The 17879-nt window shown below is 47.0% G+C and overlaps 1 protein-coding gene across 2 annotated transcripts in view; it reads right to left on the reverse strand.

Annotated features, from left to right (window-relative positions):
* The window catches only part of Srebf2 (sterol regulatory element binding transcription factor 2), a 57262-nt gene that overhangs the window by 3354 nt on the left and 36029 nt on the right, over positions 1–17879 (reverse strand). For both annotated transcript variants that reach the window (XM_026782394.1, XM_005354470.2), the window contains exons 11-17: positions 16320–16489; positions 9723–9891; positions 8433–8550; positions 7552–7661; positions 5377–5509; positions 3376–3544; positions 1275–1460 (exon numbers count right to left, since the gene is read on the reverse strand). In XM_026782394.1, coding sequence (XP_026638195.1) covers positions 1275–1460; positions 3376–3544; positions 5377–5509; positions 7552–7661; positions 8433–8550; positions 9723–9891; positions 16320–16489 — 1055 coding nt within the window. The remainder of the gene's footprint in view (positions 1–1274; positions 1461–3375; positions 3545–5376; positions 5510–7551; positions 7662–8432; positions 8551–9722; positions 9892–16319; positions 16490–17879) is intronic.

Raw genomic sequence — 17879 nt, forward strand, 5'->3', positions numbered from 1 at the left:
TGTCATCTCTCTTGTGAGGATCTATATGCAGTTACTGATGGATGGGAGATGGACAGACATTATCATCAGCGGTGTAGCCAATGGTAAAGTCCCATGAGCCTATGAACAAACTTGATGAAAATCACTGGGTCATTAAAAACCAGCCGGGGAGATGAATGGGAGGAAGAGGGTAACAGGAGTGACTAGGAACAAAGTACATTCTATCCATATGTGTCACACTTGGAAATGTCACAATGAAACCCATTATGTATAATTAGTATACTCTAATAAAGCAAAACATGAACCGAAGGATATGCCAATTATGATTATTACACCTTATGTACATATTAGCTTATAATATATGTATTATATATAAAACCTATAAATATGTATAATTATTATGTGTCAAATAAAAAATTTAAATATGCTCTTATGATGGGCATGGTGGTGCACCCTTTAATCCTAATTGGGGAGGCAGTCAGATGTATTTCAGCAAGTTTGAGGTAAGCCTGTTGACATAGCAAGTTCTAGCCAACCCCTTGCCCCCAACTTGAAATGTTTAATACAATCTAGGCTTGGAGGTAGGTGCTTGTAATTCCATATATAAGGTGCTGAGGCAGACTGAGACAGGAGGATTACTTGAGCCCAGGAATTCAAAACCAGCCCAGGCAATATACTGACTCTGCTTAAAACAAAAACAAAATGCCCAGTACATTATTTTAATGAGCAACATAAAGAAGGAATGACCTGTGTCTAGGGTAAGTGAAGTTGTGCAGCTGTCCTCAGAGGCTTATCGGCAGCCAGAGCTGGGGCTGCTGGGAAAGCAGTTCCCTAGTGACTTAGCGGTAGATCATGGTGAACTTCACTTTGAATGAGGCTCTAGGATAAGGGTGCCCCTGACAACGAGCTATGACTGTCAGGCTCCCCTGTGGCCAGGACTGGGAACGCCTCAGTTGTTCCTCTGCCCACTGAACGCTCTTGCGTGCCTGACTAGTGACACATGGCTCTGGGCTGAGCACACAGGAATACTCAAAGGAACACATGGCACCCAGTTTAGCATTGGTTCCAGTAGGTGCCTGACAGGTCATATGGCTGACTTCAGAGAGCCAGTTTCTCAACATATGCCTATAAAGGGACCTGGAGCTCAGTACCTAAAGATGCTAATCTGCACACCCCACCAGTCTACTAGGCCTCACCTTGCGGTATGCTGGGCGGAAGCTATGAACCAGTCTGCGCCTGGAGCTCAATACCTACAGATGCTAATCTGCACACCCCACCAGCCTACTAGGCCTCACCTTGCGGTATGCTGGGCGGAAGCTATGAGCCAGTCTGCGCAGGCTGCCCAGGTCTCGCTGGAAGCCAGCCAGCTCAGTGCCTGATGCATGGTAGGTCTCACCCAGGCCCTGGCTGGTGCTGGCCTGCTTTTGCCACAGTGCTGTCCTCAGAGACAGTAGTAGGTCACAGGTAAGCAGCTGGACCACCTAAGGAATAAATCAAAAAGAAGAGACAGGTGATTGGCCTATGCCTAATGCAAGGATCCTGGCACCTTGCCAGACAGCCTTCCATCAGCTTAACAGTAGCTCTAGGGCCTGAACCCAGGTGCAAAACCCAGGGGCTGGAGTTGAAAGAACAGCTGTGAAGAATGCTAATTCTTGTCCCAGGAGAGAGGTGGTCTGCTCTCATCATTCTGCAGGTAAGAAAATAAAAGCCCTAAAAGGGGCAGGGCACAGGTAGTAGGGGCAGAGAGATAACCCTTATGGGTCTCAGGGCACCTTGTGGGAAACTCCCATGACTAGTCTGGAGGATAGGTCACCCAAAGGAACCAAGGCTTCCCCCTCTAGCAGTAAAGCCTAGAGGAAGAAGGTAGGGAAAGGAAGAAGGGGACAAGGAGGTGGAACATCATGAAAACAGAACACTGGTAGTCAGGCTGGAGTCAACGCCCTGAACTCCCAGGTTTCCCATGTAGCAGCTACACAACCCTGGCATGCTGACTTAACCTAAGCCTTAGTTTCCTATTTATAAAATGGGAATGGCAGTACAGCTGTATGAGCATTTTAGGAAACAGCACTCTGCATGCACGCCATGAGCTGGATATACTCTGCAACCACTGACAAGGTTACTACTCCTGCCTACTTGCTCCCAATAGCCCAATAGTACCATGTGGAGCAGAAAGACGAGAGAGACCCTGAATGGATCACACGGATTCCCTGCAGGCCACTTTCATCTCACCTAGGTTGTTTCTCCTTTCCTGCAGGTATCAGACTTGGGGTACCATGCAGCCCAGACCTGTACTGCCCCATCCCTGCACAAGGCCCTAACCCTGGGCCATTATCTTATGGCTGCGGAGGGCCTCAGGAGAGTGCAAATGAGAAACACTCCTCCTACCAAAGCTGACGTTTCTAAGCTGTAGATGGTGGAACAGCATCTTTGTGTGTGGCAAGTAGCCTGGACTGGATCTTGCTCTTTGACCACGCTCTTCTAGGCCCATTCTCCCACCCTGAACTGCTACCTAGGAACCACAGTTCCAAGGATGGCAACTACAAGCCTTTCTAGTTCCTCAATACGGCTGACAATAGTTTCCTCATAAAGATATACACAGAGGAGACCCACGGGAAGCCCAACAGTGGCTTGCCATCTAGCATGTGATCTACAAAACCTATCCTTGTAAGGTTCACATGCTATCCTGACTTCAATAAAGCATCCACACCTGCTGACAACCACTACCTTGAAAATCCAGCCCAGCCACTTGGGACTAAACCTCAGAGAGCAGCTAGTTCTAATCTTCCAAAAAGGTCCCTGTCCCTCCTCTCTGGAGTTACAGCACACATTTCCTAGGGGCCCAGCTGTGACATTCTATCCTTCTCACTCTCCCAGGATGATTCAGCCTTTAGCAGTGCCTTCAAACCAGGGTCCTCTCCAGTGATAAGCCTGTTGGCCACAGAAGAGTAGGAAGCCAGGGCAGGCCTCTGGGATGCACTGTGGAAACATTGCACAGGTACTGCAGGAACATGCAATGCAACTACAATGCACCCCAGCAGCCCGCAGAGCTGTGCAGCTGACCATGGAGGTACCATGGTTGTCTGCTGCCTCAGTTCTTAGGGAACTGTAGAGTCTGAGATAGTAGCACACACTACCTGAAGCAAATGTAGAGCTGTGGCCAGTTCATTTGTGGCTAACAGGAGGCTGCCAGCTAGAAAAATCTGGGATTAAGGGAGGCAAGAAGAGGGGAAGGTGCAAACACATTTGCTCCAGGAACCAGGAGATATGCCTGCCCCAGTAGACTCCATTCTGGGGAAGGGAACTACTATTCTGGCTTCTGTGTCTCATAGACAACCCAACAGCTAGGTAAACTTGGGGCAGGAGTGTTCATACAGACAAACTCAAGGTCCCACTCACATGGTTAAGTGAAGGATCAGAAGTAGCTCCACTGACATTGAGACTGCTCCACAGGTGACCACTGGCCCTCTCACAATGACAGAAGGAATTCTGTTGCCCATCTCCTTTCCCAGAGAGTGAGGCGTGCATGGCTCTACAGGCATAGAAGACAGCCTTCACCAAGGGACTCCTAGAGCAGTAACCAGAAGGTGAGAGCGGGAAGAGTATGTTAGCTGGGTAACAAACAGATGGATAAGCCTAAGATTGGGATTGTCACATCCTCTATCACTGTGTTACCTGTTGTCACTGTAATAATGTCACAGTGATATCCTGTAGCTAGCATCAGATGGAAAACACTGGTTTTGAACCAAGTCAAGCCTTTACCTGTCCAGTACTCCTTCACTTGGTGCTAGAGGTGACCAGAGACCCAGATTTGTTATTAAAGTCTCTGGATTGAGGAGAGAATGGACGTGGTGGCATTGGGTAGCAAGGGTTCCCACTCATCAGTTCTCAACAGCAGAGGAGCCGAGAACAAGGGTAAGGATGCCCACAGCCGAGAACAAGGGTAGGGATGCCCACAGCCGAGAACAAGGGTAGGGATGCCCACAGCCGAGAACAAGGGTAGGGATGCCCACAGCCGAGAACAAGGGTAGGGATGCCCACAGCCGAGAACAAGGGTAGGGATGCCCACAGCCGAGAACAAGGTAGGGATGCCTACAAGGCACCTTTACTATCTGCTGAGGTTCTGTGGCTCAGTGGCCAAGTGACTTAAGATAACCTACCTGTTGAGCTTTGGAGTCTCCTGGTGAGTCAAGTGAGACACACTCAGGTGGAAGAGCTACTGCAGGGCAGGTACAGGTCTGGGTATTTATTGGATGGAGACTTAAAAATAGGGCTACTTAAATGAAAGTGGGACAGCTTGAACTGCTTACTCCCACTCTTTTCAGCCCTTTTGTGCTCTGGGTAGAATTCTACTTGACAAGAAATGTGTTTTGGCATTCAAGACAGGACCCCAGGTGGACTTTTTGCCCTATAGCATTTTATAATTTTATAAAATTATAAAGCAGCCAAATCTAACCACAAACAGCCAGGTTATCAACAGATAGGTCACTTATCATTAACTGTTAGACATCTCTAAGGTTCAGACACAAGCGTCAAAAAGAATGTCAAAGTATCTGGCTATGCCTCATGCTATAGGTACTTTAGTAATAAAAAAAAACTGGGGGCTGGAGAGATGGCTCAGCATGGAAAGGTGCTTGCCATCAAGCCCAATGGCCTTTTGGTCCCCAGAACCCACAGGGTGGAGGAGAAAACGCCATTTCTGTAAGCTGTCCTCTGACTTTTTTTTTTTTGGTTTTTCGAGGCAGGGTTTCTCTGTAGCTTTGGAGCCTGTCCTGGAACTAGCTCTTGTAGACCAGGCTGGTCTCGAACTCACAGAGATCCGCCTGCCTCTGCCTCCCGAGCGCTGGGATTAAAGGCGTGCGCCACCACCGCCCGGCTCCTCTGACTTTTTTATGTGTGCTATGAGAAGCACACATTTGAGTAGACGTGTACACACACACACACACACACACACACACACACACACACACACACACCCTCTACCTGACAGGGCTGATGAGGAATAGAGAGCAGCTATAAGAAAACTGGAAATGGAGTTCATACAAGTTGATGAACTTCCTTGAAGTGGCCACAGCTACACCACATTGGTGTTTCTGAATCTGCAGGGGGCTATGCTGTTTTCATTTCCTCTATATTACATGGCATTATGGAGCAGAAGGGAAGAGGCAGCCTAATCATTGTGATAGCTGATCGGGCTCCTGAAGAGCTATACAGAACACAGAGAGAGGCCTGTGCTGACCCAGATTACACCTCTGTGGTTCCTTTGCCCCTCCTCCAGCTCCCATCTGTCGTCCAGTTCTGACCCCAGATCAACATGGCTGTCCGGACCTGTTCCCTTCTGCTACCTCACATAAGATTCCCTTGGAGAGGAGTAGATGAACAATCAAGGAGCTCACGCACTCAGTCACTTCCAGGGCCTTGGGGACTCGTTCTACTTCAGTAAAATGAGAGCGCACAGCAGCATCATCTCCCTGGAGCCAGCTGATGGCCATAGTGATTGCAGATGTCCACCACCTACAGATGATATCTGGACCTGCATGGGAACAGCAGCAGGGAGCACCCATTAGTACCCACTGGAACCAAGTCTGAGGAACCCTGGTCACAGGACCTGACCCTCACTCAGCACGAGTCATCTTTATTTTGTGGTGATGGGTAAAGATCTTTGGGTTAGCCTCCTACATGATCTGGCAGTATGTATCAAGAACCTTAAAATGTTTAATACTATTAACCCATTAATCTCGTATTTGGTACTCTATCATTACGACACTAGTTTGAACAGAAGTTTAACAAAAATGTTCTTTTTAATGTTAGATTTTTACTTGTTTATTTTTTGAGACAGGGTTTCTCTGTGTAGTCCTGGCTATTCCGAAACTTGCTCTGTAGACCAGGCTGGTCTCAAACTCAGAGATCTGCCTGCCTCTGCCTTTCCCTCCCAAGTGTGGAGATTAAAGGCATCCACAACCACTGCCCTGCTAAATGCTAGATTTTTGAAAAAGTTAATGACAGCATCTCACTATGTAGCCCTAGTTGGCTTGGAACTCACATTGAAGAACAGAGTAGCCTCAAACATAGAGATATATCTGCCTCTGTCTCCCAAGTATTAAGATTTAAAGGTATGTTCTACCATGCCTGGCCAGTTTTGTTTTTTGAAACAGGATCTCAGCATGCAACTAACTTTGAATTTGTGGTGATCCTCCTGCTTCAGTGTCTCAGTGTGGGATTACAGATGTGCGATAACGTGTTAATGTTTTGTTGGTTTGCTTTTAAACATCTATTCTCTTTTTAGATTATGTGTATGTGGGTGTGTATGCATATTAGTACAGGTACCTAGAATCCAGAAGCGGGTACTGCGTCTCCTGGGAGCTGAAGTTACAGGTAGCTGTAAGCTAATATTGGTGAGGAGAACCAAACCAGGGTCCTCTGGAAGAGCAGCAAGGGCTGAGCTACCTCTCCATTCTCATCTAGCTTGTTATTCTGTTTGTTTAGTTCAAGGCAAGGTATCTGAACAGAGGAACTCACTCTGCAGACCAGGCTAGCCTCAAAATCTCAGAGATTTATCTGCTTCTGTCTCCCAAGGGCTGGAATTACAGGCATGCACCACCATTCCTGGCTCAGCTTGTTCTTAAGTGTAAATGTAAGGTAAGGTCTAATAGGGACTGGTCCTTTTTTTTTTTTTTTTTTTTTTTTGGTTTTTCGAGACAGGGTTTCTCTGTGGTTTTGGAGCCTGTCCTGGAACTAGCTCTTGTAGACCAGGCTGGTCTCGAACTCACAGAGATCCGCCTGCCTCTGCCTCCCGAGTGCTGGGATTAAAGGCGTGCGCCACCACCGCCCAGCTAGGGACTGGTCTTAAAGAGGTATAGCAGCAGATCCATTCTCTGCTTACACTGCTACAGTTTTCCTTCTATGAGCCCCAGGTTCTCAATTGTAAAACTCTGTTACCACAAATCTCACAAGACCAGTGAGGGGCAGTCAGTGACAGAAAAAAAAGCAAGAACACGTACTCTTCTCAACTCAGAAGTCAACAGAGCCCACACTTCTCTCCCTCGGAAGAAGAGCGGGCAGAGGGTAGCTTGGCAACCCCTACCCTCAGGTGCTTTAGAAGCTGAGAAGTGGCAGCTGATGTGCTGTCATTCAGATGGCAGTTTAGAGAGAGAAATCTCAGCTCTGTAGTCAGCAGGAGAGAGTGCACCTGAGGCAGTGGGGGAGCTGGGTGGCACAGATGCACAGACAAGAGTCTTCACAGCCAGAAGCATTAGACCCAGCTCCAGGGGCTTCTGTGGTTAGGGTAAAAACCCAGCAGCCCCAGGTACTCACTCTTGTTCCTGTCCTGTGCATCTGAAAAAAGTCCTGACATGAACTACCTGGCCAGGGCCCCAGTGGGGTACTCCACCACTCACTGTTCCATTATTTTCTGCTCAAAGAATGCTGCCCATGAGGGATAACTGGGCTGGGCAGCCTAGAGAACAAAGATAAGAACCAAGGACCAGGGAGGAGGCTTCAGGACATGTTCCTCACTCACTCTGGGTCCACATCAGATGGGCAGAGGGCTGGACAGAGCCACCCACAGATACTCACCAAGGGCTGACTTGAGCACAGAACTGCTGGAGAATGGTGGGGTCACAAACCCCACAGAATCCACAAAAGAATGAAGTAATTTCAAATACTCTAGGGCACTGGAAAATTCACTAAAAAGAAAAGAAAGGGTCTCATGTGTATAACATACAGAAAGACCATACTTATGTATGGTCTTACATAACACATACATTCTTACATCTCTAAGCTTGGTCGTTACAGATCCAGTGCCAAGACTGAATAGCCCTTTGTGGCTCCTTTTCCCCACCACCCTAGAATCACCCAGTTCTGCCCATGCATACCATATACATGCTTGGCATGCCAGCCTCTGTCAAGCATCTCTAGGCAGCACTGATATTTTTCTGTCTACCAGGACCATCTACTTTGAGGGCCAGTATCCTTCTATAGTGGACACCCTTGACTCCTCTTCCTCCAGACTAGATACTAATGCCACACTCTTCCAGAAATGTCCTACTGCATAGGTAGAACTGCCCCTCCCTCAGAGCCCAGGCCTTGTGTGAGTAACTTTAATAACTTTCTGTTTACCAGGTCTTCATCTGTGAAAGAAAGGCCATGTTCAGTAACTATATAAGAATTTAAAGACCGCATGTTCACACAGAGCTGGGTCTCCAAGCACTCTGGGCCAGACGGGCCTGCCTGGTGAGCTCTCCGTATCTCACGCCTGTCTCTCTCAACACTTCACTGCTCTCTGTCCCCAAAAGCAAAGCGAATTCATCCAATTTCTAACCTGCTCTGACAACCGCCCCCATTGGAAAAAGGATGTAAAAGGTGAAAAAGGACATTGTGGGATTTAAATCAGAGCTCCATTTCCTGGCTGACAGTTTTGGTCTAGGAATGCTGCCCGAGGAGACTGGGGACTTTACCAGTTCTCATCCTCCTGGTCGCTTGCCTTCTTCTTAGTCTGAGGTTTCACCAAGGACTCCACGGCTTTTTCCAGAAGGTTTTTGCAGAAAGCCTGGTGGACCTGGGCAATGGGGTCAGCTGAACAGAAAGAAGGGTTAAACGGGTCTTACTTGGTAAGAAACTAAAAAGGTGAACACCACATCTCAGAGGCCTTTTGTTTCTGTGACAACTGCTAGCCAAGGAAAGGGTGGCAGGGGCTCTGCAGCGCTCCTGACTATAAGAGCCCACTTCTCTCTACTGCAGAACCCATGCTAGCTATGCTGTGACTAAGCTGACTGGTAAAGGGCACTGCAAACTTGTAATGGCTGACAAGTCTCTTTACCAGTAGGCCTGCATAGCATCACCAGCCTGATGCGGTTGAGAGGAGGGGGAATGTTTTTGGACATTTTCTCTGTGACAAAACTTAGTTCTGGGAGTGCAGATCTATAGAGCTCTACCTTGTGACAAGGTGGCTAGAAGACCTGAGATAGTCCCAGTTCTACCCTGTGACAAGGCTGCCAGAAGACTTGAGGTTACTTTTCCTTTCATTTTTTTATTCTTTGACTTTTGGTGTCAAATATAATCCTTATACTGCATAACAGTTATTAAAAAAAAAGCTCCCCCCCCCAAAAAAAAACCCTGTTTGGCATCCATTCTGTACTCACAGAGTATGGTTCCTTGTCTCACAGCCTCTCTAAGAACAACACAAGGCGACTGTTCCCTGTGTGAGTCTACCCTGCCAGCCTCTGCACTCTAAGACTGGGCCAGTCAACTCCAATCATTGTCACATGCCAGGGACAGAAAGCCTGCCTCTCCTTCTGATGCCTGGAGCCCTGTCCCTGTCACCATTCGGAGCCCTGATGACTGCCTGCCGCCTATTGTTCCCTGGCTGCTCCATATATGTCTGTTTGCTTCCCCAATGGGACCAGAAGGCCCCGAGGCCAGGGAACAGCAAATCCCACACCTTTTCCATCTTCCCAGAGTTCAGACAGGGGTTAAGAATACAGCTAGTCTTAATCACAATTTACCATGTGTGGCCCTACTATGTAGTGACCACAGGTGTTGACTGCCCCACACAGCAGAGCTGTGAGCCGAACTAAGTTACAGACAGGCTCTGAGGAGGCTTGACCTCAGGAAACTTACTTAACCTTTATGAGACCCAATCATTTGTGGAAAAAAAAAAAGACAGGGAAGAACACTGATTAAGATGGAGACACCTGGGTCTCTTGTCTCCCTTGTCCCCAGCTCTGAGCGGTGGAGACAGCGCTCACCTGGGTTCCTCTGGGCGCAGTACAGACTCTCCTTGGCTGCTGACTTGACTGACCAGCTTCGCTCCATGAAAAACTTCTGACCCAAGGGGTGGCAGAGCCAGCGCAGGGAGTCAGGGACAGTGCTGTGCTCTGGGCCACACAGACTCTGGGCACGATTAAGGAAGTAGCTCTGTGGAAAAAAGGACTAGGAGTGACACAAGGTAGCAGAATGCTGGCGGCAGCTACTGTGCAGTCACCAGAAGGAAATGCTGGGGAAAGGGGGTCAACAGATGACAAGCTCTGCACGAACCCCTAGAAACGATCCCCTCATGGAAATGAGAAAGCAGCAAAGTTGGTTCTGGGGAACCTGTCACCAGGGAGCAGGGCCAAGGTACATGCAGCAGGGTTCCTGCTACATCCTGTCCAGCTGAGCCTGTCTGAACCTTCCAGAGTCTACTTCTCTTTCACATGCTAGTTTTCAACAGATGCTCACGTAGGAAGGGGCCTCCGAAGTCTCTAACTTTATCTGTGACCCTGCGAGTGCCTAGCCAAGCAGCCCCTCAACCATGGGACTTCTCAGGTGATTTAAACTGCATGTCCTTTAGAATGTTTCTAGGTAAACTGTGTTGCTCAACTAGTTCGTCAGCTTTTAGCTGCATGTGAAAAGTCTGTGCACACCCAGAGCAGCTTTCAGTATCACGCCAGGCAGCAGGAGCCTTGCCAAGGACCATTTCATGTTTGTGTGCCAGTGTGTGACTCTGAAAACCCTCTACAAAGAATCTTATGCCTTAGCTGCATGAGCCCCAAGCTGAGAGGTAAAACCAAACAGGGGCTTCTTTTCCCCTAGCAAACCTAAGGTGATAAGTATGTGCACCCACGTGTGTATACCTAAGACCAGAAGAGGAAACTGAAGCTACTGGTGCTTGTGAGACCAGGTATGGGTGCTGGAAACCAGAGACTTGGCCTTTAACCAGTACTTGCAAGAACAGAAAGTACTCTTAGCCACTGGGCTGCCTCTCCAGCCTCAAATTAACATACAAAGGATCAGCTTTCATTAAGGCATTTTCAAACAGAGCATGTAGATTCTCCTCAGTTTCTGCCCCCCCCCAACACCTGTCCACTTCTGGTAGCCTCCCTGTTTCTGTATGTTCTAGCGAACACTGCTTGCCCAGTCTCTTTTCTAGTTTCACCCCCCCCATTAGGAGATGAACAAGAACGTGGGACTCACCTCTCTGAAGCCATGCTACTTTGCTTAATAGAATAATTTTTGTTGAATATAAACGCCATATCAATTTTCCTACAAATTTCATGACTCAGTTTTCCTTCATAGCTGAATAACTCCATTACAGGTGTGTGTGTGTGTGTGTGTGTGTGTGTGTGTACACGCTATCATTATCCTATCAGTATCTGTTGATAGACATCTAGGCTAGTTTCATAAGAAAGGGACGTTGACCCGAGTATGGTGGTGCACACCTTTCTTAAATCCTAGGACTAGGGATGCAGAGGCAGAAGGATCTCTGTGAGTTCCAGGTCAGTCAGGAGGTTACAGAGTGACTGTGTCTCAAATAGATGTTGAAAGCATCTTCTGGGAATACAAACCACCAGTGCCCTAGCTGGGAAAACACTGCAGGACCCAGTGTAAAGCACACTCAAGGACAAGGCTGTTTGTTGTTTTTAGAAACTTTCCTCCAATCCTGACCCTGAGCTCTGTCATTTACTGAGTGATAAAATTTCTACTCTAAAACTCATGGTTTCTGATCTATAAAATGACTCAATCTGAACAGGGAGCTGAGCAGAGGTGGATGGGAAGAAGAAGCATACATGGAGCTCACTCAGGGGCTGCTGGTCTGGGAACCTCCCCTTTCCGCTCAGGCACAATGAGGGCATCCATCTCATGGTCTGGTAGTCTGATGGTTCTGACCTTTAATAGACTTTAAGCAGCAATCAGCTAATGTAACAGCTTCAAAAAACTTGAATGCCAGAGTCAGAAATAGCACAGCCACTCCAGGATGCAATGGGGAGATTCCGAAGGGGAGCATGGGGACAGCTGCCTGGTTAAACTGCTCTACAGACACTGACTGACATTTTCATGGCAGTTTATGGGACCAGGAGAGCACTTCATTTAGATTCAGACAGACAGTAACACAGTCTCTTACTTACTTTCCAGCTTGGACAACAAGGTAATGTGAGAGCAAACAGAGCAGAACTCTGTGACCTGCTGAGACCTTCAAAGTGCTCATTGAAGCTGAACTAATAACTATCACTGCGGGACAACAAAAGCTCTGTGTGTGTGTGTGTGTGTGTGTGTGTGTGCGCGCGCGTGCGCGCCTGTGTAATTCTGGGGCCTCTTACATCCCAGAACCTTCCAACAATTGAGCAACAATTGACTCTCCAGGTCAAAGAGCTAGTCAACAAGGTAAGGCAGCTGTCCCAAAAGAAAATGAAAAAGGTTCTTAGGGATCCAAATGTAACAGGGAGAAGCACAAAGAGTCTGTCAGGTCAGTTGGCAAGAAGAATCTATAGAAATCGTTTAGAAAACTATTAAATAAAAATAAATTTCAAAGCTGAACTTAAAAAAAAAACCAAATATTGAAATCATGCTGTAGGATATCATTTTTTATTTTTAACAGAATCTCGCTTTGTAGCTCTAGCTGGCATTGAATTCATAGAGATCCATCTGTCCCTGCCTCCTGAGTTCTGGGATTAAAGGCGTGTACCACTATGTCTGGCAGGACATTAAGAATTTTTAAAAGATTTTATTTGTGTTTGTGCACATGAGTGTAGTGCCCACAGAGGCCAGAAGAGGGTGTTGGAGTCTCCTGAGCTGGAGTTACAGGCAGCTGTGGCACAGGTCTTTAATCTCAGCACTTTGGGAGGCAGAGGCAGGCAGAGCTCTGTGAGTTGAGGCCAGCCTGGTCTACAGAGCGAGTTCTAGTACAGCTGGGACTGTTTCAGAGAAACCCTGTCTCAAAAAACCAAAAACCAAATAAACAAGAGAAAGAAGTACTAGCTAATAACAAATCTCCATGGGAGGGTTGGGGGAGACCTGAGTTTAGTAGTTTGAACTAATAAGAAATATAAATCCAGGATAGACAGTACAACTTGGCTTCTAAAAGGGAAAATAATTTTTATTGTTCTTTTAATTTTCTCAGCTTTATAAGCCCAATTATACTGTTCCTAATTAAAAAACCACTTTCCCTGTAAATTTTATAGACAGGAGACCTCTCCAGAGCTGCAGCACAGAAGCCTCTCCTATAGCTCATCTGCTAATTGCCTGCTGTGAGAAGCCAGGCAGGAGCCCAGGGTAGCTTAGACCTTGAGAGCTTTCCAGTACTCCTGGACCAGGCCCAACTCCACTCCCCCATCACAGTTCACAAACTGTGTGTCAAGTACCCTAAGTGCCACATCACGTGTTAGGGAGCCAAGATATAAAATTTCTAATGAAAACACGAATATTCAATATCATGTGGACATTATGTAAAATACTAGATCAGGGTGGAAAAGCCAGATTTGCACTGGAAAAGCCAGACCACACTACCTTCCTTTAAATGACATCATATATTTTGCACAGATGACTTTTAGGAAGCTATTGGTTTTGTTTGTCTTATCTTGTTCTAAAAAGCAATTAGTATGTGAAAATCAGCAGGGAACAGGGAATGGTGTTGAGTCTGACTCTAAGATGTGGTGGAACATGTCTGTAATAGCCATACTTAAGAAGTGAAGGCAAGCTGAGTGTGGTGGCACACACATTTATTCCCAGCACCCAGGAGGCAGAGGCAATCAAATTTCTGTGACTTTGACTTCAGTCTCATCTATGTATTGAGTTCAAGGTCAGGGGTAGATAGAGACTATAAATTGAAAGGAAAGAAAGAGAGGGGGAGAGAGAAAGAAAGAAGGAATGAATGAATGAAAGAAGGAAAGAAAGAAAAGAAGAAAGGAAGGGCAGGAAGGGAGGGAGGAAGGAAGAAGGAAGGAAGGAAGGAACTGAGGCAAGGGACTGGAGATGACTCAGTAGCTAAGAGCACTGAATGTTCTTTCCAAGGATCCACACAGTGGCTCACAGGCATGTAACGTGGTGCATAGACATATATGCAGACAAAACACCCAGACACATAAAAATAAATCTTAAATATCTGTCTCGAAAATATATAAAAAAATAAAGACATCATCTCTTCTTTCAATTGCACATATGCTCTTTTTACACAAAGCTGTTAAGACATAAATACTTTTAGGGTATTGGAACTACTAACCACTGAACAAACAAAACCAAACTGCCATTACTGACTGACCATAAAAACGTTAGTGCCACAGACAGAAAGTTTGGGAACTTCTGGTCTAAACTATTTTCAGAGGTGAGCCCTCTGTTTGCTTCCAATGCCTGGCTCATTTGCTAACTAAATCTAATTACCAAAATCAAAGTGTCTACCTGTAGGGAAAAAGGGCCAGCCAAAGAAACCCACCCTGGTCCTGAAACCAGAGTTGGTGAAAGAAACACCCTGGCTCCAAGAGCTGAGCCAGTGAAAGAAATGCTTTAGTCCTGAACCCAGCCAGAAACAAAGAAATCCACCCTGACTCTGAAACCAATGCCAAAGAAACACACTTTGGCCCTAGAATCAGTCAGTGAAAGAAATAAGCCCTGGCCTCAAAACTGGAGCCAAAAAGTTTAACAAGGACAGTGAAAGAAGCACAGTGGCTCTAAAATCAGCCATCACTGCCCCTGACCAGCTAAACTAACCAATTCCTGAGTTTACCAATCCCTCTTCTCCCTGGAAAAACCCCGCCCCTAAGAAGCAGTTTCCAGCTGCTTTTCTTCCACCCTGGCAGAGGCAGCCACTCTCCTGAATTCTTCCCTCCCAACAAATCTTGAATGAGGTTTGGATGAAGACCTTTTGTCGGTTGCTGGAGCCAAGCAGGGTGAGATTGTAACACATTCGCTGGGGGAGCCTTCCCCTAGTAGCATAATACTTTCGCCAGGGAAGCCACAGATTGGGGAGGGGGGGTAGGGGGTGGAGAGAGCTGAGCAGAACAGAGTTGCTACACACTCAGGAACTCCTGAGCCGAGTGCTAACTACTTAACTACTACTTCGTGGGGAAAGCTCTCTCCTGCTGTAGCAGAGCTGCTACATTGGGGAAACCTTTCCCTAGAGCAGGGCTATAAGCTGCTACATTTACTGTGACCTGTGCCATTCCCTAGCTCCCAACTGCCAGAACACTCTTTCACCCAGCTGTAACACTCAGTATTTCTTGGCTCCTGACTACCAGGATCTCTTTCCATCTGATCCACAATGCAATGCTTACATTACCGTCTGCATCTCTTAATCTAGCTGCTCCAGATGGGAGTAAACAGAAAGGGGTCGTCATTCTAGCCACCCATCACTCTTCTTCCTGACCTTATTGATTATGCAAATTGGGCAACATCAGAAGCACTGTCACTAGAGATGTCACTAGAGATTTAGTATGAGGAAGCCCAGAGTGTTTTTCTGAAAGCCTGAACCCTTGTGGGTCTGCTGTCAGATCGTTTGCTTTGTGTACTATCCCCTCAGGGAGTACCTGGTCCAGAACAGGAGTTAGGTAGGATTTGCTGAATAAATCAACCAAAGGATGTCTCATTTATGGTCATAAAGACAGTGGAGAGTTTCCGTGAGTTCTGTCCTGTAAGCTACAATGGTCCACTTGAAGCAATGAATCGTGTTACCACACAGCACGTTCTTGGTTTGTTCTCAGCATATCACCTCATTACCGACTGGCAACAAGCTGAGATAAGACAATTCCATTTTCCACATATCTAATGCATTCAGTTATCTATGCAAAGTAAAGCGCTGAGTAAAATGCACCCGTCTCTGCTAGAGCAAGAGAAAGGCTGAGGTCAGCAGATGCTACACAGACTAGCTGATAACAGGGGTTGGGAATCCACCAGCTGGGAACACCAAGCTGGCACCTTGCCAGGCAAGTGGGCCGTGCCTCCTAACTTCAGTCCCACCTTGCACCTGACCCCGAGCTCTTTGCAGAGGGCTCCTGGCTTTTATTTCTGGGTTTATGGTACCAAGAGCAACACAAGGTGCCACCCAATAGTTTTTGGGTGAACTAAAGAGACAAGAGATGGAAAACAAAAATCCCACATACAGGGGACTACGCCTACGAACTGAAACTTTTACTTTAGTGCACCAGAATGTCCCCAGAAGGCTTTATGCCTGAAAACCCCAGCAAGGGGAACATCTTGATGCGTTTTCTTCATTGCTCTAAGTATTAGTGGAAGAGCAAGTGAAAACCAACCCCGGAGTGGTGCATCACATACTGCCTTTTAGCTCCAGGCTGGGAAGGTGCTCAGCAGAAACATTACAGCTTGAAGATGAAATATCGCCCACAGACTGTCTGAATACTTGGTCCTCAGCTGGTGGCACTGTTTTTGAAGTGGTGGAACTTTGAACATGGGGCCTACTTAGCAGATACAGAGATATAATGGTAACTTTGAGGGTTGTAGGCTGGTCCTGCTCTGGTTTATCCCTGATTCCTCCTCCCTACCATGGACCACACCCTTCCTAAAATAAATCCTTTCTTTAGGTTGCTTTACCACAGTGATGGAGAAAGAAACTAATACAGGAATCACAGGATACTCACAGCCAAAAAGCCCAGCTTGCCTCCACATCGGGTCTTGAGCCCCATGGCGGCTGTCAGATGGATCTCAATAAGTGTGCTTGGTGGGATCTTCTCCTCAGCACACTCGGCGAGGTTCACAGCACACAGAGCCATGTGTACATCTGAACAGGTGGATCCTGCGGGAAGCTTCCCTAGGGCAGGCAGAGACAGACATTAGTGTTGACAGAATCTCCAAACCACAAGTCTCTTTGGCCCTCTAGCCCAGGGCTTTATCCGTCAACTGTCATCTACAGGCTTGCGTATTTGAACACTTGGTTCCCACTTGGTGGTGCTGTCTGGGGAGGTTACTGAGGGGTCTTTGAGGGCTAAAGCACAGCTCCAGACCCAGTCTAACTCAGCGTTCCACCTGTGGCTGAAACCCCCCTCTGCCTACTCCCCAAACCGTGAATCAAAAAGTAAACGACTCCTCCCATTTCTGCCAGTGGTGAGCACAGTAACTAATCTATGAGGTGCCAGGGGAAAAAAGTAACCCTTGTGATCACGGGGTCAGATGGCACGCAGGCTCAGCAAGTTACTAGCTATGTGCTCGTCTACCTCTCAAACTGACAGGGACACAGCTCTAATTCTGTGACAATGCAGTTGTTAGGATTTCTGGCCACTGGAAAGAACTCAGAGGTGTGTGGTGCAACATTTTCCAAGGCAGTGCCAATGGCATGGCCACATTCTGTTGACAAAGGTCTGAATTTCCAAGTATTTGAAGGGAGAAAATAAAAACACAACATAAAAACCAAATGGACTTTATTTTCATCACCCTTCTCCCATATGCGTCACAGGAAGGGAAAATATAAACTGAACGATGCCGTCACACACTTTGGATTAGTAGATAGAAGACATACTACGAGATCAGAGGACAAAGTGCCCCTGGTATAGGCCCAAGGACTCATTATGGCTGTCCTGAAGCTTTTATTTTATGTGTGCATGTGTGTGGGCACATGTGTATAAGTCAGAGCACAACTTGAGGGACTTAGTTTTCTCCTGTCATGGGAATCGATAGGATTGAATTCAGGATGTTATGCTTGGTGGCAAGTGCCTTTATCAATTGAGCCACCTCGCTGACTATTTATTTATTTATTTATTTATTTAGAGACAGCATCTCAGGGAGCACAAGTTGGGCAAGGATAATCTTGAACTCCTGAGCCTCCCTAGTGCGGGGATTATAGGTGTGGGCCTCCTGGCCAGGCTGAAGAATCTAGAAGTGTCACTGTGAATGATATCTGTTTTAGGAATGGTAAACAAAAAATTGGCTAGAGAGGGGGCTCGGTGGTTAAGAGCACTGGAGTTGGATTCTCTGCACCCACATGGCAGCTCACAACCATATGTACCTCCAGTTTCAGGGGATCTGATGCCCTCTTCTGGCCTCACAAAGCACTGCCCACATATGGTGCACATCTATATACATAAAATCAAGAAGTTATCGCCTTTAATCCCAGCACTCGGGAGGCAGAGACAGGCGGATCTCTGTGAGTTCGAGACCAGCCTGGTCTACAGAGCTAGTTCTAGGACAGGCTCCAAAGCCACAGA

This window comes from Microtus ochrogaster, chromosome 15, assembly GCF_000317375.1.
Source record: "Microtus ochrogaster isolate Prairie Vole_2 chromosome 15, MicOch1.0, whole genome shotgun sequence".
Taxonomy (NCBI): Eukaryota; Metazoa; Chordata; class Mammalia; order Rodentia; family Cricetidae; genus Microtus; species Microtus ochrogaster.